Genomic DNA, 16,657 nt, shown 5'->3' with positions numbered 1-16,657 from the left:
GCCATAATGTTAGGATGGTTAAAATAAAAGAGAATAATGGATAAGCATGAGATATTAGGTTGTTGCATTAGTATTCACGAAGGTGTTGCATTGCATAATTTGATGAGTATGCGGATGAATGTTGGATGATCCTTTAGCCCTCAGTTTGGTACGCTATGACATGATATGAATTAAGTAAAGAGTCAAGCATGATAAGTTTGAGCAGGGAGGCCTAACCGCCCCTGTTAGTAAAGTTAGATAGCCAGGAGGCCTCATCGCCCTGGCAAAACGTTTTCAGAAAACAGTCAGAGAAGGCCTAATCGCCCTGACAAAACCTTTTCAGAAAATTAAGTCCTGGAGGAGGCCTAATCGCCCCAGTACTATATGTGAGTCAGTTATGTGGAGGGCTATAGGTGACAACTTCTTCCTTGAAGTATATGGTTGTGATGTGCTGCATGGCATAAAGACATCTGTTTTATAAACTGTTTTATATAGCTCCTGCTCACTGGGCTATAGAAGCTCATCCCTCTCCCCTATCCCCAGTTGTGCAGGTTCAGAGTACAGAGAGATGTAAGAAGAGTACAAGAAAAACGTAAGGAGATGTATGTAATAGATAGGATGGACATGTAAATGTAAGAGATAAGGAAATGTACAGTGTATAGATGGTGCTTGAGTGATAAGAGTTGTATCCCTTTAAGTTTGTACATGATCTTATGTAAATGATTTATGTTTATGTATGAAAAGCCCGGCTTAACATAGTATGAGTTAGAGCTGCCTTGAGCTAAGATGAGAGCTCTGGCAAGTTTTTCAAGTAGAGAGATAGAGTATGCACAGGTTAAGCCGTGGAGAAAGAAAAGTTTTAAATGTTTACAGAAAATGTATGATCATGTATGGGATTTCACAGATACACAGAGTTCACAGTAGGCTTACTACGGGTCTAGGCGGCCTTAAGCCGATCTGGATCCTAGTGCCGGTAGCAGTTCGGTTTCCGGGCTGTTACAAGTTTGGACTTGGGCTTCTTCCCTAACTTCTTCAAGAGTATCTAGGTTGCTCCTTAATTTGTCCCCATTAGCGTTCTCACTAACGAATTGAACTCGATGAGTGGGGATCTGCAACTCAACTGGGACTACAGCCTCTGTGCCATAAGCAAGTGCAAACGGGGTTTCTTGAGTGGGCGCTCTGGGAGTGGTTTGGAGTGCCCATAGAGTGCTATTGAGTTCTTCTGCCCAATTCTCCTTTGCGCCATCTAGCCGTTTCTTTAATCCTTGAAGGATAGCTCTATTAGTGACTTCCGTTTGGCCATTAGTCTGAGGATGAGCCACGGAGGAGAACTTATGCCATATGCCCATGTTCGTCGTGAAGGCTCTGAAAGTGCTGCAGTCAAATTGTCTGCCGTTGTCTGAGATAAGTACTCTTGGTATGCCAAATCTGCAGATGATATGTCCCCATACGAAATCTATCATCTTGCGAGCTGTGATTGTGGCTATTGCTTCTGCCTCTGGCCATTTCGAGAAATATTCCACAGCCACCACTACGAATTTCCTTTGCCCCGTAGTCTTGGGGAAAGGTCCCAGGATGTCAATTCCCCATTGTGAGAAAGGCCATGGACTGGATATGCTTGCTTGAGGAGTGGCAGGGGTCCTGATGGCATTAGCAAATCTCTGACATACGTCACACCTCCGGACAAACTCTTCTGCTTCTTTTTTAACAGTGGGCCAGTAGTATCCTTGCCTGAATATTTTGTTAGCTAATGTCCCTGCTCCCTCGTGAGCCCCACATAGGCCTCTATGTATTTCCTCCATTACCTTTGCAGCTTCTTCCGGACTCACACACCGGAGCCATGGGCTGGACTTCCCTTTTCTGTATAAAGTTCCCCTTATTACTTGGTAATTGGCAGCTCGAGCTGCTATCTTTTTGGCTTCAACTTTATCTTCGGAGAGTTCGCCCTTTTCCAAGTATCTCAGGTATGGAGTCATCCAAGTTGGGCTCTGTTCCACCTGCAGTACTGTGTTTGTCTTCTTGAAAGCAGGTGTGCTGACATGCTGTATGTATACTTCATCAGGGAGCTGCTCTAACTCTTCTTTGGTCAGTCGACTAAGCAGGTCTGCCTCCTCATTTTCATCTCGAGGTATCCTCTGAAATTTGGTAATAACTCCTCGGCTCGTGAGGTCGGCTTCCACAGTTTTTACTTTATCGAGATAACTCTGCATGATGGGATCTCTGGCCTGATATACTCCTGTCACCTGGTTGATCACCAGCTGAGATTCACTATTCACCTCGAGGTCGGTTACCCCTATTTCCAAAGCTACCAACATTCCGTTCACCAAGGCTTCATATTCGGCCACATTATTAGAAGCTTTGAATTCTAGCCGTAAGGCATAACATACTTTAAAGCCCTCCGGCCCCTTAAGTATTATCCCAGCGCCACTGCCCTCAAAGCCTGATGCTCCGTCTACATATAGCTTCCAGCTGGACTCTTGGGAAAGCTCTCCCTCTCCTTCTTTTCTTGGTATCTCCGAGGATGATCCTTCCTTCTCCTCGTTGAATGAGCATTCTGCTATGAAGTCAGCCAGCGCTTGAGATTTTATAGCTGTCCGAGGTCGGTACTCCAGACAGTAAGGGCTGATTTCCACGGACCATGCTAACATCCGTCCTGAAGTTTCCGGCCTACGTAGGATCTTCTTTAAGGGTTGGTCCGTCATCACAACTCCTTGGTGGCCTTCCAGATAAACTTTGAATTTCCGGACTGCTAACCACAAGGCATACGCCAATTTTTCAATGTTCGAGTATCTGACCTCAGTGTCTCTGAGTACCTTGCTGACGTAGAAAACAGGTTTCTGCTCCCCTTCTTCCACTCTTACTAGTACTGCGCTGACTGCTTGCTCTGAGGCTGCCAAGTATATCAGGAGTTCTTCCCCTTTTATGGGGCTGCTGAGCACGTGAGGCGAGCTGAGGTATTCCTTAAGCTCTGTGAAGGCTTTTTGGCAGTCTTCTGTCCATTCAAAATTCGGAACCTTCCTCAATTTTTTGAAGAATGGCAAACACTTTTCTGCCGACCTTGACATAAATCGGTGAAGCGCCACTACTCTCCCGGTTAATCTCTGGACGTCCCTTACACAGGTCGGCTCTGGCATATTCAATATGGCTTCCACCTTCTCCGGATTGGGCTCAATGCCTTTTCCACTCACCATGTATCCCAAGAACTTTCCTCCCCTGATGAAGAAAGCACACTTTGCTGGATTCAATTTCATCCTGTATTGATCTAACACCCCAAATATCTCCCTTAAATCCGTTATGTGTTGTTGAAAAGTTGAACTTTTAACCACCATGTCATCCACATACACTTCTACATTCCTGCCGATCTGGTTCTTAAAGATTTTATTCATTAATCGTTGGTAAGTTGCCCCGGCGTTTCTTAATCCGAAGGGCATAGCTCTGTAGCAGTAAGTCCCATCTTCAGTTATAAATGAGGTCTTCTCCTCATCCGTCTTTTCCATTGGGATTTGGTGGTAACCAGACATAGCATCCAAAGAAGACATATAATCAAAACCGGCCGTTGAGTCGACCATCTTATTAATATCGGGGAGGGGGTAACAATCTTTAGGGCAGGCCTTATTCAGGTCGGTAAAATCTATACACATCCTGTATTTTCCATTGGCTTTTTTGACTAACACAGGATTCGCCAACCACTGTGGGTACATAACCTCCCTAATAAAGCCTGCCTCTTCTAGCTTCTGCACTTCTTCCTGGGTAGCCTGCTGCTTCTCTCTTCCCACTACTCTCTTCTTTTGCTTTACTGGTCTGGCCTCAGGGAGGACATTCAATCGGTGTGTCATCACTTTGGGGTCAATTCCCGGCATGTCTGAGGGCTTCCATGCGAAGGTCGGCGCGTGACCTCGGATCAGGGTCATGACTTCACCTTTTTGTTCTTTGGTGAGACTGGCATTAAAACTGAAGACCTTGCTTGCATCTGCTTCTGATAAGGGGAAAGTCTCCAACTCTCCGACTGGCTCTGTCCGGGCCTCTTTTGTTTCATTCCTGACCTCCAGAACTTCCGAGTCAAGTGCTTCTCCAGTTGAGCTTGGCTCTGTTACTATGGCCAAGTATACCGCCCTTGCTTCTTCCTGGCTGCCCCGGACCATTCCCACTCCTTCTTCCATTGGGAACTTGAGTGCCAAATACCTGATGCTAGTGACAGCTTCAAAGTTGAACAACGCCGGCCTCCCCAAAATCGCATTGTAGCTCAGTGGGAGTTTGACCACCAAAAACACCTCATGATGGGTGCGAGCTCTGGGTGCTTCTCCCAAGGTAAGGGCCAGCTTCACCTTCCCTTCTACAAGTACCGGTGCTCCTCCGATCCCTTTGATGGGTGACTGGTCCCGAACCAGCTGTTCCTCTGGGATTCCCATCTGCTGGAAAACCCGATATGGCAATAAATTGACCTTACTCCCATCATCCACCAGAACCTTCTTCACCCGAAAATTATGAATGACTACTTCAATGACAAGCGCGTCATCATGGGGCATCTGAATGCCCTGTGCATCTTCCGAAGAGAAAGCGATGGTCATGGGAGAGTATTCAACGATCTGCATAACCTCGCCATTGCTGGTCTCCCCTTTCCGGTTTCTCTTCTTTCCTCGACGGTTCATCCGTCCTCCAGTTCCTCCAACAATCATATTAATAGTCCCACTGGACCCATCATTCACTGGTCCAGCTCCAGTTCTCCTGGGCATCTGGGCTGCCGGACCGGGTTGAGGCCTCTGCCCCTCCGGTTTCTTCACAAAATTTTTGAGGTGCCCCCTTTTTATCAATCTTTCAATCTCCGCGATTAACTGAAAACAGTTATTTGTATCGTGGCCATGCGTCCGGTGGTACTGACAATACTTGTCAGGATTCCTCTGATCTGCTTCCGACTTCAAAGGTTTGGGCCACTGGAGAAACTCCTTATCCTGGACAGCCATGAGCACCTCGGCTCTGGACGTATTTAATGGAGTCGGTTTCTCCGGGACCCAAGGTGGGAGCACTCTTGGTTCATGAGCCCTGAGAGGAGGGGGAGGCCTTTGATCCCTTCTTTCCCAGGCCTGCTTGTACGGCTCAGGCCTCTTTCCACGCTTCTTCTCGTGTTTCTTTGGCCTCCCCTCCTCCGGGGCTTTCTCTTTTTCTGCCACCCCTTTGGCAAATCTACTCGTTACTAAGGCGTCATCCTGCCTTATATACTTTTCCGCCCTCTTCATCAACTCGGCCAGTGAGGTCGGAGGTTTCCTGCTCAGAGAACCAAAGAACTCGGCAGAGGTTGTTCCCTTTTGCATGGCCTCTACCGCCCTTCCTTCGTCAAGCTCGGGAATCTGCAGGGCCTCCGTATTGAAACGGGCAACATACTCTCTGAGGGATTCACCAGCTTTTTGTCTCACTGTTTCCAGATAGCTCGTCTTCCTATCTGCTGGCACCCCGGCTACGAACCGGCTAATGAAGCGGGTGGCAAGATCTCCGAAACTTTTAATGCTTCCGGCCTCCAGGCTGTTGAACCATGCTCTCGCTGGTCCCGAGAGCGTTGTTGGGAACACCTTGCACATCAGAGCATCTGACAGAGTTTGCAACTCCATGAAGGTCTTATAGTTCATGACATGCTCTCTCGGGTTACCAGCCCCATTATAGGCCGCCATCGGCGGCATTATAAACTTTTTGGGAACGGTCTCCTGCTGCATTAACTTTGAGAAGGGAGAAGAAGTAGGCAAGGAGGTTTGACTCTGATCTTTCTTACCTAGCTCGGCTAGGAGCTGCTCCTTCAACCTTTTCAGCTTTTGGTTCATTTTCTCGTCTTCCGGGCTGGATCTTTTGCCCAAACTACATTCTTCCTCCTCTGTTTCAGTTCCCGTTTCCTTGGTTGTTTCAGCAGAATAGTCGTCTACCTCTTCATTTTCTATCAACTCTCTTGCCCTTCTCCCATGGATTCGGGCCTCCGGTTCTTCCTCTTCTCCGGCATCGTGGTTGTTAGTTTGGAGGCGGGCAGAGGTAGGTTGGGGTTCATCGGTTCTGGGTTCCTCCACTACTGGGAGTGCGTTTACTGGGGTGCTAAGTCCCCTTTGTTGCATTATCTGCCCCAACCAGTGAGCAGTGGTTTGTAGCTGGAGAGCCATGGTTTGAATGTCTTGGTTAGACAGGGTCATGGTGGGAGTATTCCCTGCCAAGCTTGGCGAGGGATTAAGAGAAATAGGTGTTTGGTTATTCAACGTTGTAGGGCTAGAAAAGGAGAACTGCTGCCCATCTTGGGCAGAGCTCAGGTCATTTGGAATATTAAGGTTACTTTCTTGGTGGTTTGCCATCGTGGATCTCAGTGGGTTTTGAAAGTGAAAACTCCGGTGATGAAAAGATCTCCTTCGTTTCCCACAGACGGCGCCAATTGATGATCTGAGATCCAATAGAATAGGGTTTTACAAGGGTTTTGTATTACTGAATAAGGTTTAAGCTTTCTGAGGAGGGGACTCCTCTTTTATACATTGTCTTGCTTGCTGGTGACGTGTAAAGGTCTCTCCAGGATTGGGCCACGAGTCTCTGCCATGCGGATTCGGAGGTACTAGGGTATCAACCGCCTGCTCCATGCGTAACGGCCTCTGATTCCCCTCGTGCGTACGTTCGAGCGGATCTGCCAGGCTATCTGGTGAATATTTTTCTGGATCCTGGGCTGGGCCGAGAGTTGGGCCGGACGCTAAGTTTGAGTGGAGAGGGCCTGTTTCGTGTGGGCCGGGTCGGCTTGAGTGAAGAAAATGGGTCGAGCTCGGCCTTGAGGGTTGGATGAGCCAGGCTTGTTATGTATATCAGGTGTGTGGGCCTCTACGTCATGGGCCTTGGGCGGTGGTCAAGCCCCTGGCCCGGGGTGAAGGAATCCAGCGGTCATCAATAATATAATTATACAATCACTTGATAAAATTTCAGTTAAAAATTCAAAAAAGAAACATATTCATTATTTTTATGAATAAAAATAAAATATAAAAGTAATTAAGACATTGGACAGACCTATTATACTCTCAAGAAGAGGACCTAATTTTAATTTTTAAAAATATTATTGGTAAAAGGAATTTTACGGATTTATTTTGGTGGTAGCATTTCAATAAATTTGAAAGCTATCAAATTTTATTCTCCTAATTTTTAATTTTTATTTAAAAAAAAAAAAATCTGTGGAGGTCAACTATGTCGTCTCTATATATTTATAAATAAATCACTGGAAAAGGAACGAGCAGCAGCAGGGCTCTGGCGAACGGGAGAGAGAGAATGGAGGAATTGGATAGCAGCAGAAGTGGTAGCAGGTGGTCTCTTCAAGGGATGACAGCTCTCGTTACTGGTGGAACCAAAGGAATAGGGTACCCTTTTCCCCCTTCTCCAAATCTTTCATTCCTTCCTACTTCCCTTAATTATACTAATCATGCATCTATTGTCATAGTTCTTGAAGGGTTTGCGTATAATTGTCTTGCCTGAATGAGTGATGTAGTGCCAATATTTTCTTTAAATTGAACAAGGAAATTTTTAAAATTGCTGAACTAGAAATGCTTCTCTTGAATTTTGCCATATAGTGGATTGGTATAAGTACTAATTAACCCCAACAGTATTTGTGTTGAAAAAGAGTTTGAAGAAAGGGTGATATTGTGATATGTTTGGGATATTCAGTCATGCTATTGTGGAGGAATTGGCAGGATTAGGGGCAAAAGTGCACACATGCTCTCGCAATGAAACCCATCTGAATGATTGCTTACATGAATGGCAAGCTAAAGGTTTCCAAGTCACAGGTACACTATGTGATGTATCCTCTAGAGTCAATAGAGAGGACCTAATGAACAAAGTCTCCTCTTTGTTTAATGGGAAGCTTCACATCCTTGTGAGTTCCCTTTGGCTTCAATTTTATTAGCTCATTCTCTTGACTAGTCATTATCTTTCTTTACCAGAGAAATTGTGCAATCTATTATAGTTATAGATTATGTATTTCTCGGTTCAGATAAACAATGTTGGAACGGCTATTGGAAAGCCCACTTTGAAGTACACAGCTGAGGATTTCTCATATCTGATGGGAACCAACTTTGAGTCTGCTTACCATATGTGCCAACTTGCATATCCACTTCTTAAAGCTTCAGGGGCAGGAAGTATTGTTTTTGTCTCTTCAGTTAGTGGAGTATTGTCAGTAAATATTGGCACCATCTATGGAGCCGCCAAAGGTGCTTTTTCTTGGAAAATATTCTGTTCCAATGCGTCCCTCTAAAAAGAATTTGAGATATGACCGACTGAGTTGAATTCTTTTATCCTTTTTGCAGCTGCAATGAACCAGCTCACCAAGAATTTGGCATGTGAATGGGCAAAAGACAATATCAGGACTAATTGTGTTGCACCTTGGTTCATCAGAACTCCTCTTACTGAACCTGTATTATTCTTTCTCATGCTTGTGCTTTTTGTTGGATAGAATGATCCTTGTTTAATTTCAAAGACCTGGATTTTCATTGTCATTTATGCTCTGCAAGTCCCCTTGCAAGCAAAGTGATGTATGATATTAGCATTAGCAACATATGGCTGTTAATTGATTTTGTCAAGGCCACATTGAGTTTGCTTTGGAAATGGGAATAGAATGCAATTCTTACAATAAGATTTCATTTTCTTGTATGGTATACAGAATCCAATATTTAATGATAATTTTGTATTTGAGTAACTCAAATTTAGATGAAAATGACATCTTTTTTAAGTAGGTTTTTAAGATTACTATGAAATTCTGTTTTGTCATCTTAAAATGAAAATGGAATAGGATCCTTGGTCTGTCATCATCCATTTCTGTTATTCTTCCATTTCCAAGATAAACAAACATGTTCTGAATGTATAATACTTTCTTAGGAAAGGAATAGCTAGTATGCTGGGAACTAAAACCAACCATTGCCATTTCCTGGAATTCAAATGTTTTTCTTGATTGTGTGAAATAATTCTGTGCCATTTCTGACGCTCAACGTCTGTGTTATTGGGTTCTTATCACGACTGAATTATAGCCTTCTCTTTTGTCTGTCTTACCAAAACTAAATTAATCTCTCTCTCTCTTTTCCCCCTTTGCTTGTAGGATCTAAATTATGGAATATTTTCCAACTCTATCATCTCCAGAACTCCAATTGGACGGGTTGGAGAGCCAGAGGAGGTCTCTTCGTTAGTGGCATTTTTGTGTTTACCAGCAGCATCTTATATAACAGGGCAGACAATTTGTGTTGATGGAGGAGTGACAGTGAATGGTTTCTTCTTCCCAGGAACAGAAAACAGCACAGCCACCCAAGTTCCAAATAATACTTGACATGTTCACTCATTTCCTTTTACCTTGTTCCAAGATTATACATTCTGAAATTCATACAACTATCATAATTTCATACCAAACCAAGAAATTAATATCCAATTTGATGTTTGATACATATTTTTATGAAGGTATTAAAATGTTGTGTCTGATAATAATGAGATTCTGCAACATTGTTTGCATTTCATTTTGAAGGGGCTCTTCTCAATGGATGTGCCTGCCAAGACTAAAGCATTGTTGTTGGAGAATCAAGGTAACTCTTAAACCGAGGTTATATGGTGAGAAGAGAAAAACTTAAACCACAATAACCCAATCTTTATACTTTCCCCTCGATCAGCTACAAAAATTAGCACAGATGAAATGAAAGCAGGTGCTTTGTTTGTACACTCTTGATTGGTCTTACCAATTATGTAAATGTAAAACTAAGAGAAGTTTGTCAATTTTTAATATTCATTTTAATTTAATAAAGAATAAGGGTATATATTTATATTTATAAATTAAACTGCAAAGAAAGTGAAGTTTAATTTGGGTTTGCTTAAGACTGATTAAGAACGATGGAAGCTATGCTATATATGAAATAGATGAATAATTTTAACTCCCATCTGAGTGTCGTTAGAGCTATGCTCTTTTCTTCACACTTCTATCTAAAGATCGATTTCTTATGTGCTGATGATCTTCCTTTCATAGAACATTTGGAAGTCATTAGAAATTAGCACCTCAACCATCATAAAATTATTTCAGCCACCCTTCTCAACTTAGATGATTTTCTCTTTTTTGGGGGGGATAGATCGGATGAATGGGATTCCATCTCTCTTGATTTTATCAAAATCAACAATGATGGGGGCAATTGTTAGAACCAGAAATTGTGGATCCATCAGTGCTATTCTGGGTATTCATTTGAAGTTGTAGCACGCAGTGAAGCTGCAGCCATTCTTGCAAAACACATAAGCTTCAGATAGAGTATCTTCGAGAGTGTCTTGTGTTTGAGTGATCAAAGCGATTCAGAGACCAACTTCTTTCTTTGTCGAAGGAATTGTTTCAGATATGCTTGTTAACTATGAATTCAATTCGCTCTAACATTCTCATTCTCTCCGTTTGATATTATACATTTTTTTTAAAAAAAATTTAAATAATTTTTTAAAAAATAAAAATATTGTAAATTAAAAAATTTAATAAAGAAATACAATTAAATTCTTATAAAATTTAGCCACGAGACAAGAGTCGCATTCATGATGATAAAATATAAAATTTAATAAAGAAATAAAATTAAATTCTTATTAGGTATTTTATTTTCCTTATTAATAGTAGATTTTTATTTTTTTTAAAAATTATTTATTACATTTCTCATTATGTAAAAATAAATTTACTTTTTTTTCATCATTTCAAATTATATTCTACTATTTATATGGTAGCTTGTTTATTAAATTTATAACATATAATGTTTAATATGTATTGAATGCACAAATTTATTAATTTTAAAAATAGTTTAATAATAAAATAATAAAGTGAGATATATATCATAAAACATAACCTTTGAGCCTGGTCAACTATTTGCGCTGAAGCTCATCTCCTCATGCAAAAACCAGACAAACCCTCCATCAGCATGCAAATCCAATCGCCACCATCTGCCCACTCCGCCGGCACCATATATATATATTCAATCCCCCAACTCTCTATCTGTGGGCGGCCCCACGTCTCATAAACCACCACGTCACCCTGCTCTCTCAACGTGTCTCTTTCTTTTCGCCACGTATCCACTTCCTCTTTGCCCTTTCCGCAGGCGCGCTCTCTCTTCCTCAGCACCATTTTCACGTGTCTCCAGCTAAAAATTTTATGATTTAGCCCTTATAAATGCAATCAATTTTATATAAATTTCACATAAATTCACCCTAATTAATATTTAATATGTAACTAGTATATATATAATAACTACTCTATTTATTTTATAATTTTTATTTATTTTATTTTTTTATATATATTAAAAAATATTTTTTTATTAATTTTTAATTATATATATTTTATAAATATTAAATTTTATTAAATATTAACATATATTTTAAAAGATCTATTAAAAATAAAATAAAACAAAATAAAATAATATCAGTTAATTTATATATTATTATAATACAAAAAAGTTATAAAACATATAAAATGATTTTTTTTTTTTTGTTTAACTGCTTCAACTTTAAAATGTTTTTGGTAGTTAGGTTATATAGTTAGACTGTAAACTTCCTTTGCTTTCCTTAGAATTGAAATCTTAACCAAACCACAGACTGTCGTTGTAAAAGTAACCATGGTTTGCCCTTGTTTGTCACGTGGCACTAAGCTCTTGCCTCCTGTCAACTTAATGCACCGAGCACAGTACGATGCTCGCCAACTATATTTAACACGTGGAGCCTTGTGTGTGTGTGCGTGTCTTGCGTACCCTACAAATTTCTTTTCCACCTTACTGACCTAGTCTTGACTATCTGTCACTGCACACGTTGTCCACTTATTTCGTTCCACTTGTGACGAAAATCAACTTGAGTTGATCATCCGACCTCATTATGAGGCCAAACTATAATTCATAATTTCTGTGGGGCTCTTTCATCATTCACTCAATGGATTGATGCAATATTTGAATATTTCACATTAAAAAAACAAAAAAACTGATAGAGTCGAGTCTAATTCAAATTGGAATTTTGAAACCTGATGACGCCCCTTTTGAAGAGTTGAAAGATTTTAAATTTAAACGTAACTGTGCTGCTGGTAAAGTTGTATGCCTGACACGTATTAGTCTAGACAACTACGTCCAGCCGGGAGGGTGCACATGACACGTGGAGTGGAATTAAGAAGCCTCACCTCAGATATTCTATAGGCGTCAAGAATGGGCCCACAATATCAATGTCATCAACTGAGACGTAATGCGATACTATTGGGCCACAGCCCCCCGGACAAAGGTTAAAGTTTTTCCTTTTTGTGAAAAAAAACATTATCTACTCATTCTCCTATTCCCCGATAGCGAAATGGATTATAATTATAGTCAAATTGAAATTTATGAACACATTTTTGAGCAAAATATAAGTAAATTTGAAAATTGTTTTTAATTTAGTTTTTTTTTTTTAAAATAAGGCACGAGGTCTAAGACCATTAACAGGTGAGCTGGTAATGGTACAGGAGAGGACCACAAGCGTGTTAGGCCTTTTATTGGTGGAAAATTGTAACTGGGCCACGTATTTTCTCCCAAAACAGAAATTTTACGTGCACGGATATTGATACTTTTTATCTACAGATCCAACGGCGGGTACGTGTTCGATTAGGTGGAGGGCAACACGTCATGCTACAGAATACAATCTGCCCATGACCGTGGCGAGGAAGCTGCCCGTGACGACCACGCTCCTCTCTAAAGCCAGAAAATGAAGGAAAAGGTCAAAAGAAGAGTGAATGCTTGCTGGTTTCAGATTGCAGGCAACAGAATACAGGTTCCTCGCATGGCAGAAGCATCCTCTCTCTCTCTCTATTTAAGCTCTCGCCTAAGCGCGCGGGCCCTTCTCTTTCGTTTCTTGATTTCAGCTTCAAGAAATTTTGAAATTAAAAATTAACAGTTTAAACAAGAATCATTTAAGTAGATGCCGAGAAGACGTTGATTTTTTTTTTTTTGTGTGTGTGTGTGTGTGTGTGTGCCGAGAGAGAGAGAGAGAGAGAGAGAGAGATTAAAGGAGTTCTCTTTTTCTTCCTGATGGCTGAGATATGTTATGGAGTTATGAGTAACGGCAAAGGGTCGACGCAATGTCAAGGGAGTTCGAGAAGAGCCAGGCGGAGGAGAATGGACATCAGACGGTTCAAATTCGTCACAGGTGTTGTCCCCTCCTCGCCGCTGGAGACGGAGGAAAGTAGTAAGCGGCATAAAATTGAAGTTCACACAGCTTCATTGCCTGCTTCTCGCGGAGACGACGGCGAGGACCCAGTAGTGGAGAACCAATACAAAAGAATCGTGCTGAAGGTTGAAAATGGAAAATCGGAGAATAAAGAAATTGTAATTTCAAGCAAGTCTCTGAATCTGATGCTAAGTCCATCCCTTTTATTATCTCCCATTGATCTAGACTCGTACCCGAGATACGGTATCGCTTCAGTCCGTGGAGCGAGAAGGCACATGGAAGATGCTGTAGCAATTTACCCTTCTTTCTGTAGCAATGACAGAACCGAGTTGCACTATTTTGGCGTATACGACGGCCATGGTTGCTCTCACGTATGTCACCACCTATGTTTGAGCTAAATTTCTATCTTTTCAAGCTCTAGGGATGTCAAATATTGGATCTTTCTTAATGTTTCGTGGTGTTTTCAGGTGGCGGTTAGATGCAGGGAGAGACTGCATGAGCTGGTGAAGGAAGAATTGCTAGAAAGCAAGGAAGCAACGATAATTGAGGCGTCGACGTCGGAGTGGAAAAACGCGATGGAGAGGAGCTTCCGACGCATGGACAAGGAGGTGATAGAGTGGAATCAAGGGGTGGTGGTTTCTAATTGCCGGTGTGAGATGCAAACCCCAGAATGCGGTGCCGTTGGATCTACGGCTGTGGTTGCAATCGTAACCCCTGACAAGATTATTGTGGCCAACTGCGGTGACTCTAGAGCCGTCTTGTGCCGCAATGGCAAGCCTGTCCCCCTCTCTTCTGATCACAAGGTTCGATCTCCTTACTGAAAACCCTGATGCTAAAGAATTCTAAGTAGTGATCAAAGCGATCTAAACTCAGTGGTTTGCATGTGTTTGCGCAGTAATGAGTTTTTGCCAAGTCATCTACCGATTTACTTAGCTACCAAACAGGCGCACACAATTAGTGTACTTAGTTGCATTATAAATTTTTAACCTTCTAATTAACTTGTGCTCTCTCATGACGCGTGCTAACAGCCGGACCGTCCAGACGAATGGAGCCGGATCCAGGCAGCCGGCGGGCGTGTTATATACTGGGATATTCCCCGGGTACTCGGAGTTCTGGCAATGTCCAGAGCAATAGGTATTTAAGTTTTTGTATGGAAAACTGGCACTATTAACATTGTTGATTATCTTACATTGATAATAATCTGCATAGGTGATAATTATCTAAAACCCTACGTGAGCTGCGAGCCGGAGGTGACGGTAACGGATCGGACTGCGGAGGACGATTGCTTGATACTAGCAAGCGATGGGCTTTGGGACGTGGTGTCAAACGGCACGGCTTGTGGGGTGGCGCGTATGTGTTTGAGAGGAAAAGGGCAGTCGTGTTCTTTGCTGGAGAATGAGGTGGTGCTGGCTGGTGCTGCCGCCGCCACCACCGGATGCGGGCAAATATCGGACAAGGCATGCTCCGATGCGTCGATGTTACTGACGAAGTTGGCTCTGGCTAGGCAAAGTACTGACAACGTGAGCGTGGTCGTGGTAGATCTAAGGAAAGACACGTAGCCTTCAATTTATTGTTTTTTTTCCTCGCTTCTTTTATTCTTTTTTAAATGCTCGGAAAAATATTAGTATTTTTCACTTTTAATTATTAAATTTATCTTTAATATTTAAATATTTTTTGAAATAATTATTTAAATGAGATGTTGGTAGATTTTAACTTATTTTATATGATTTAAAATAATAATAAAAAATATATTTTTAACTATTATAATATCTTAATTTTTAATTGTTTTTAAGTTACTAATTGAAATATCATCGGAAATTTAAATATATTATTATTTTATAGTTTATATATAACAATATAAAATATTAATAATATATATTTATTATTTTTAATTATATAATTATTTTGTTAAAAAATAATAACTATAAATTAATTATTAAATTATATTTTTTATAAATTTATTTATATATTTTTAATTAAAAAAATATTTTATTAATTTTATAAAAAAATATTTACAGTCCGTTCATAAATATAAATTTGTTTTAATTTAATAACGATTAAAATAAAGTATAAGTCTATAAATTTTAAAAATAAAAAAAAAAAAGCAGTATTAATGAAATTAAGAAAAATTTAATGATAATAGTTATTATAATTTCTGTTACAATGGATAAATTTTATAATAGAAGATAATGTTCAAATATTTTTTAAACTAATTTAAAATATATAAGTTTATAATATTTTTAATAAATTTTAATTAATAAAAAATAAATAGTTTTTAATTTTTTTAAATAAATAAAAATATTTAGATCGAATAATTTAAAAAAAAAAGGTTCAATCTTTATATTTTTTTATTTTATCATCTGAATTTTTTAAAGAATTTTATTTTAGTAAATTTTTTATAATTTTGAATGGATAAGCATAAAAAAGAAGATTTTTTACAAGTTTAAGCGGTTAAAATAATTTTTTTATCTTTTTATTTTATATTTTATTATTATTTTAATTTATATATATATTTCATCGAAAAATTTATTAAAATTTTATCTTGAGTAATTATTTTAATATTTAAATATTAATAATTTTTTTAAAATAAATTAAAGTTTAATTACTGTAATCAATTAATAACTAAATTGGATGAAAATTATTTTAAAAAAAAAGAAAGTTCTTATAGGTGAAATTTTCCTTTTCGGGTAAGAAATGAAATAGTGAAAAAAATTGGGGATGGATATGGAATTGGGAGTAGAGGGAGGGAGGAAAGCAAACCCAAAAAACAGGAAGACTCGTAGTTTCCATCTCTTTTAGAAGAAATAAACTTTTTCAATAAAAATAGTTCTATGACGCATGTGAATATAATTTTTTTTTTATTTTATTTCTTGTTATTACTCTTTATTAATTTCCATTGTGAAGATATTTCATGCAGTTGTCTATATTGTTTTTGCTTTTGTTTTTTAGCATAAGGTTCGTTTACGCTTGACAAAAATTAAGATAGTCATTTAAGCTTGTTGCTTCCATTTGATCTCTTCTCGAATTCTTAATGCTGTTGGTTGTCTCATATTTGCCTTTCTTCTTTTCAGTTTCATTGTCGCTTAACAGCTCAAGCTTTAAGCTTCCTTTTATTACTTACAAGCATGCTTCTGCAATCGTTTTCGGCTTTAAGCCTCCTTGCAATTTCAGCGCTGATGTTGAAAGCTTCGGCTAGCAGTCGCCTGAAGTTAATTATGATTTGTATCTTAGAGATTGGCAAAACAAACCCAATTATTTTGATTAATTGGAAATGTCAATTTTCCTTCCTTACCTTCAGTGAAAACTCGTGTGCAATTAGTAATATAGAAAAATAAATACAAAATTTGGAGGTTGCAACTTCAAATTATTGAAAAAAGAAGCCATGAAAAACTTTACAAACTTTCTGGGCTCGGAAGAACATCCCGGAAATAAAAGAGATGCTTTATTCATATAGATGTCGCTTTACAGGAAGAAAGCTCCAAAGAGTCTCTCTCAACTTTCCAACGGCAAAATC

The 16,657-nt window shown here is 39.6% G+C and overlaps 2 protein-coding genes across 2 annotated transcripts; both read left to right on the top strand.

The window, feature by feature from the left end:
• Positions 1-7,182: 7,182 nt before the first annotated feature.
• On the top strand, positions 7,183-9,402 carry LOC110619937 (tropinone reductase homolog At5g06060). The gene is made up of 5 exons (XM_021763494.2): positions 7,183-7,337; positions 7,642-7,849; positions 7,967-8,183; positions 8,280-8,386; positions 9,065-9,402. Exons 1-5 carry the CDS (start codon positions 7,249-7,251, stop codon positions 9,287-9,289), a joined length of 846 nt encoding a protein of 281 aa, XP_021619186.1. The 5' UTR covers positions 7,183-7,248; the 3' UTR covers positions 9,290-9,402.
• A 3,114-nt stretch (positions 9,403-12,516) lies between these two features.
• On the top strand, positions 12,517-16,442 carry LOC110619498 (probable protein phosphatase 2C 24). The gene is made up of 5 exons (XM_021763035.2): positions 12,517-13,514; positions 13,611-13,946; positions 14,172-14,277; positions 14,353-14,689; positions 16,215-16,442. The coding sequence occupies exons 1-5, from the start codon at positions 13,005-13,007 to the stop codon at positions 16,228-16,230; spliced, it is 1,305 nt and encodes a 434-aa protein (XP_021618727.1). The 5' UTR covers positions 12,517-13,004; the 3' UTR covers positions 16,231-16,442.
• The last annotated feature ends 215 nt before the right edge of the window (positions 16,443-16,657 follow it).

Source organism: Manihot esculenta, chromosome 1 (genome assembly GCF_001659605.2).
Source record: "Manihot esculenta cultivar AM560-2 chromosome 1, M.esculenta_v8, whole genome shotgun sequence".
Taxonomy (NCBI): domain Eukaryota; kingdom Viridiplantae; phylum Streptophyta; class Magnoliopsida; order Malpighiales; family Euphorbiaceae; genus Manihot; species Manihot esculenta.
The sequence above is the reverse complement of the archived record's forward strand: the minus strand, read 5'-3'. Positions and strand labels throughout refer to the sequence as shown.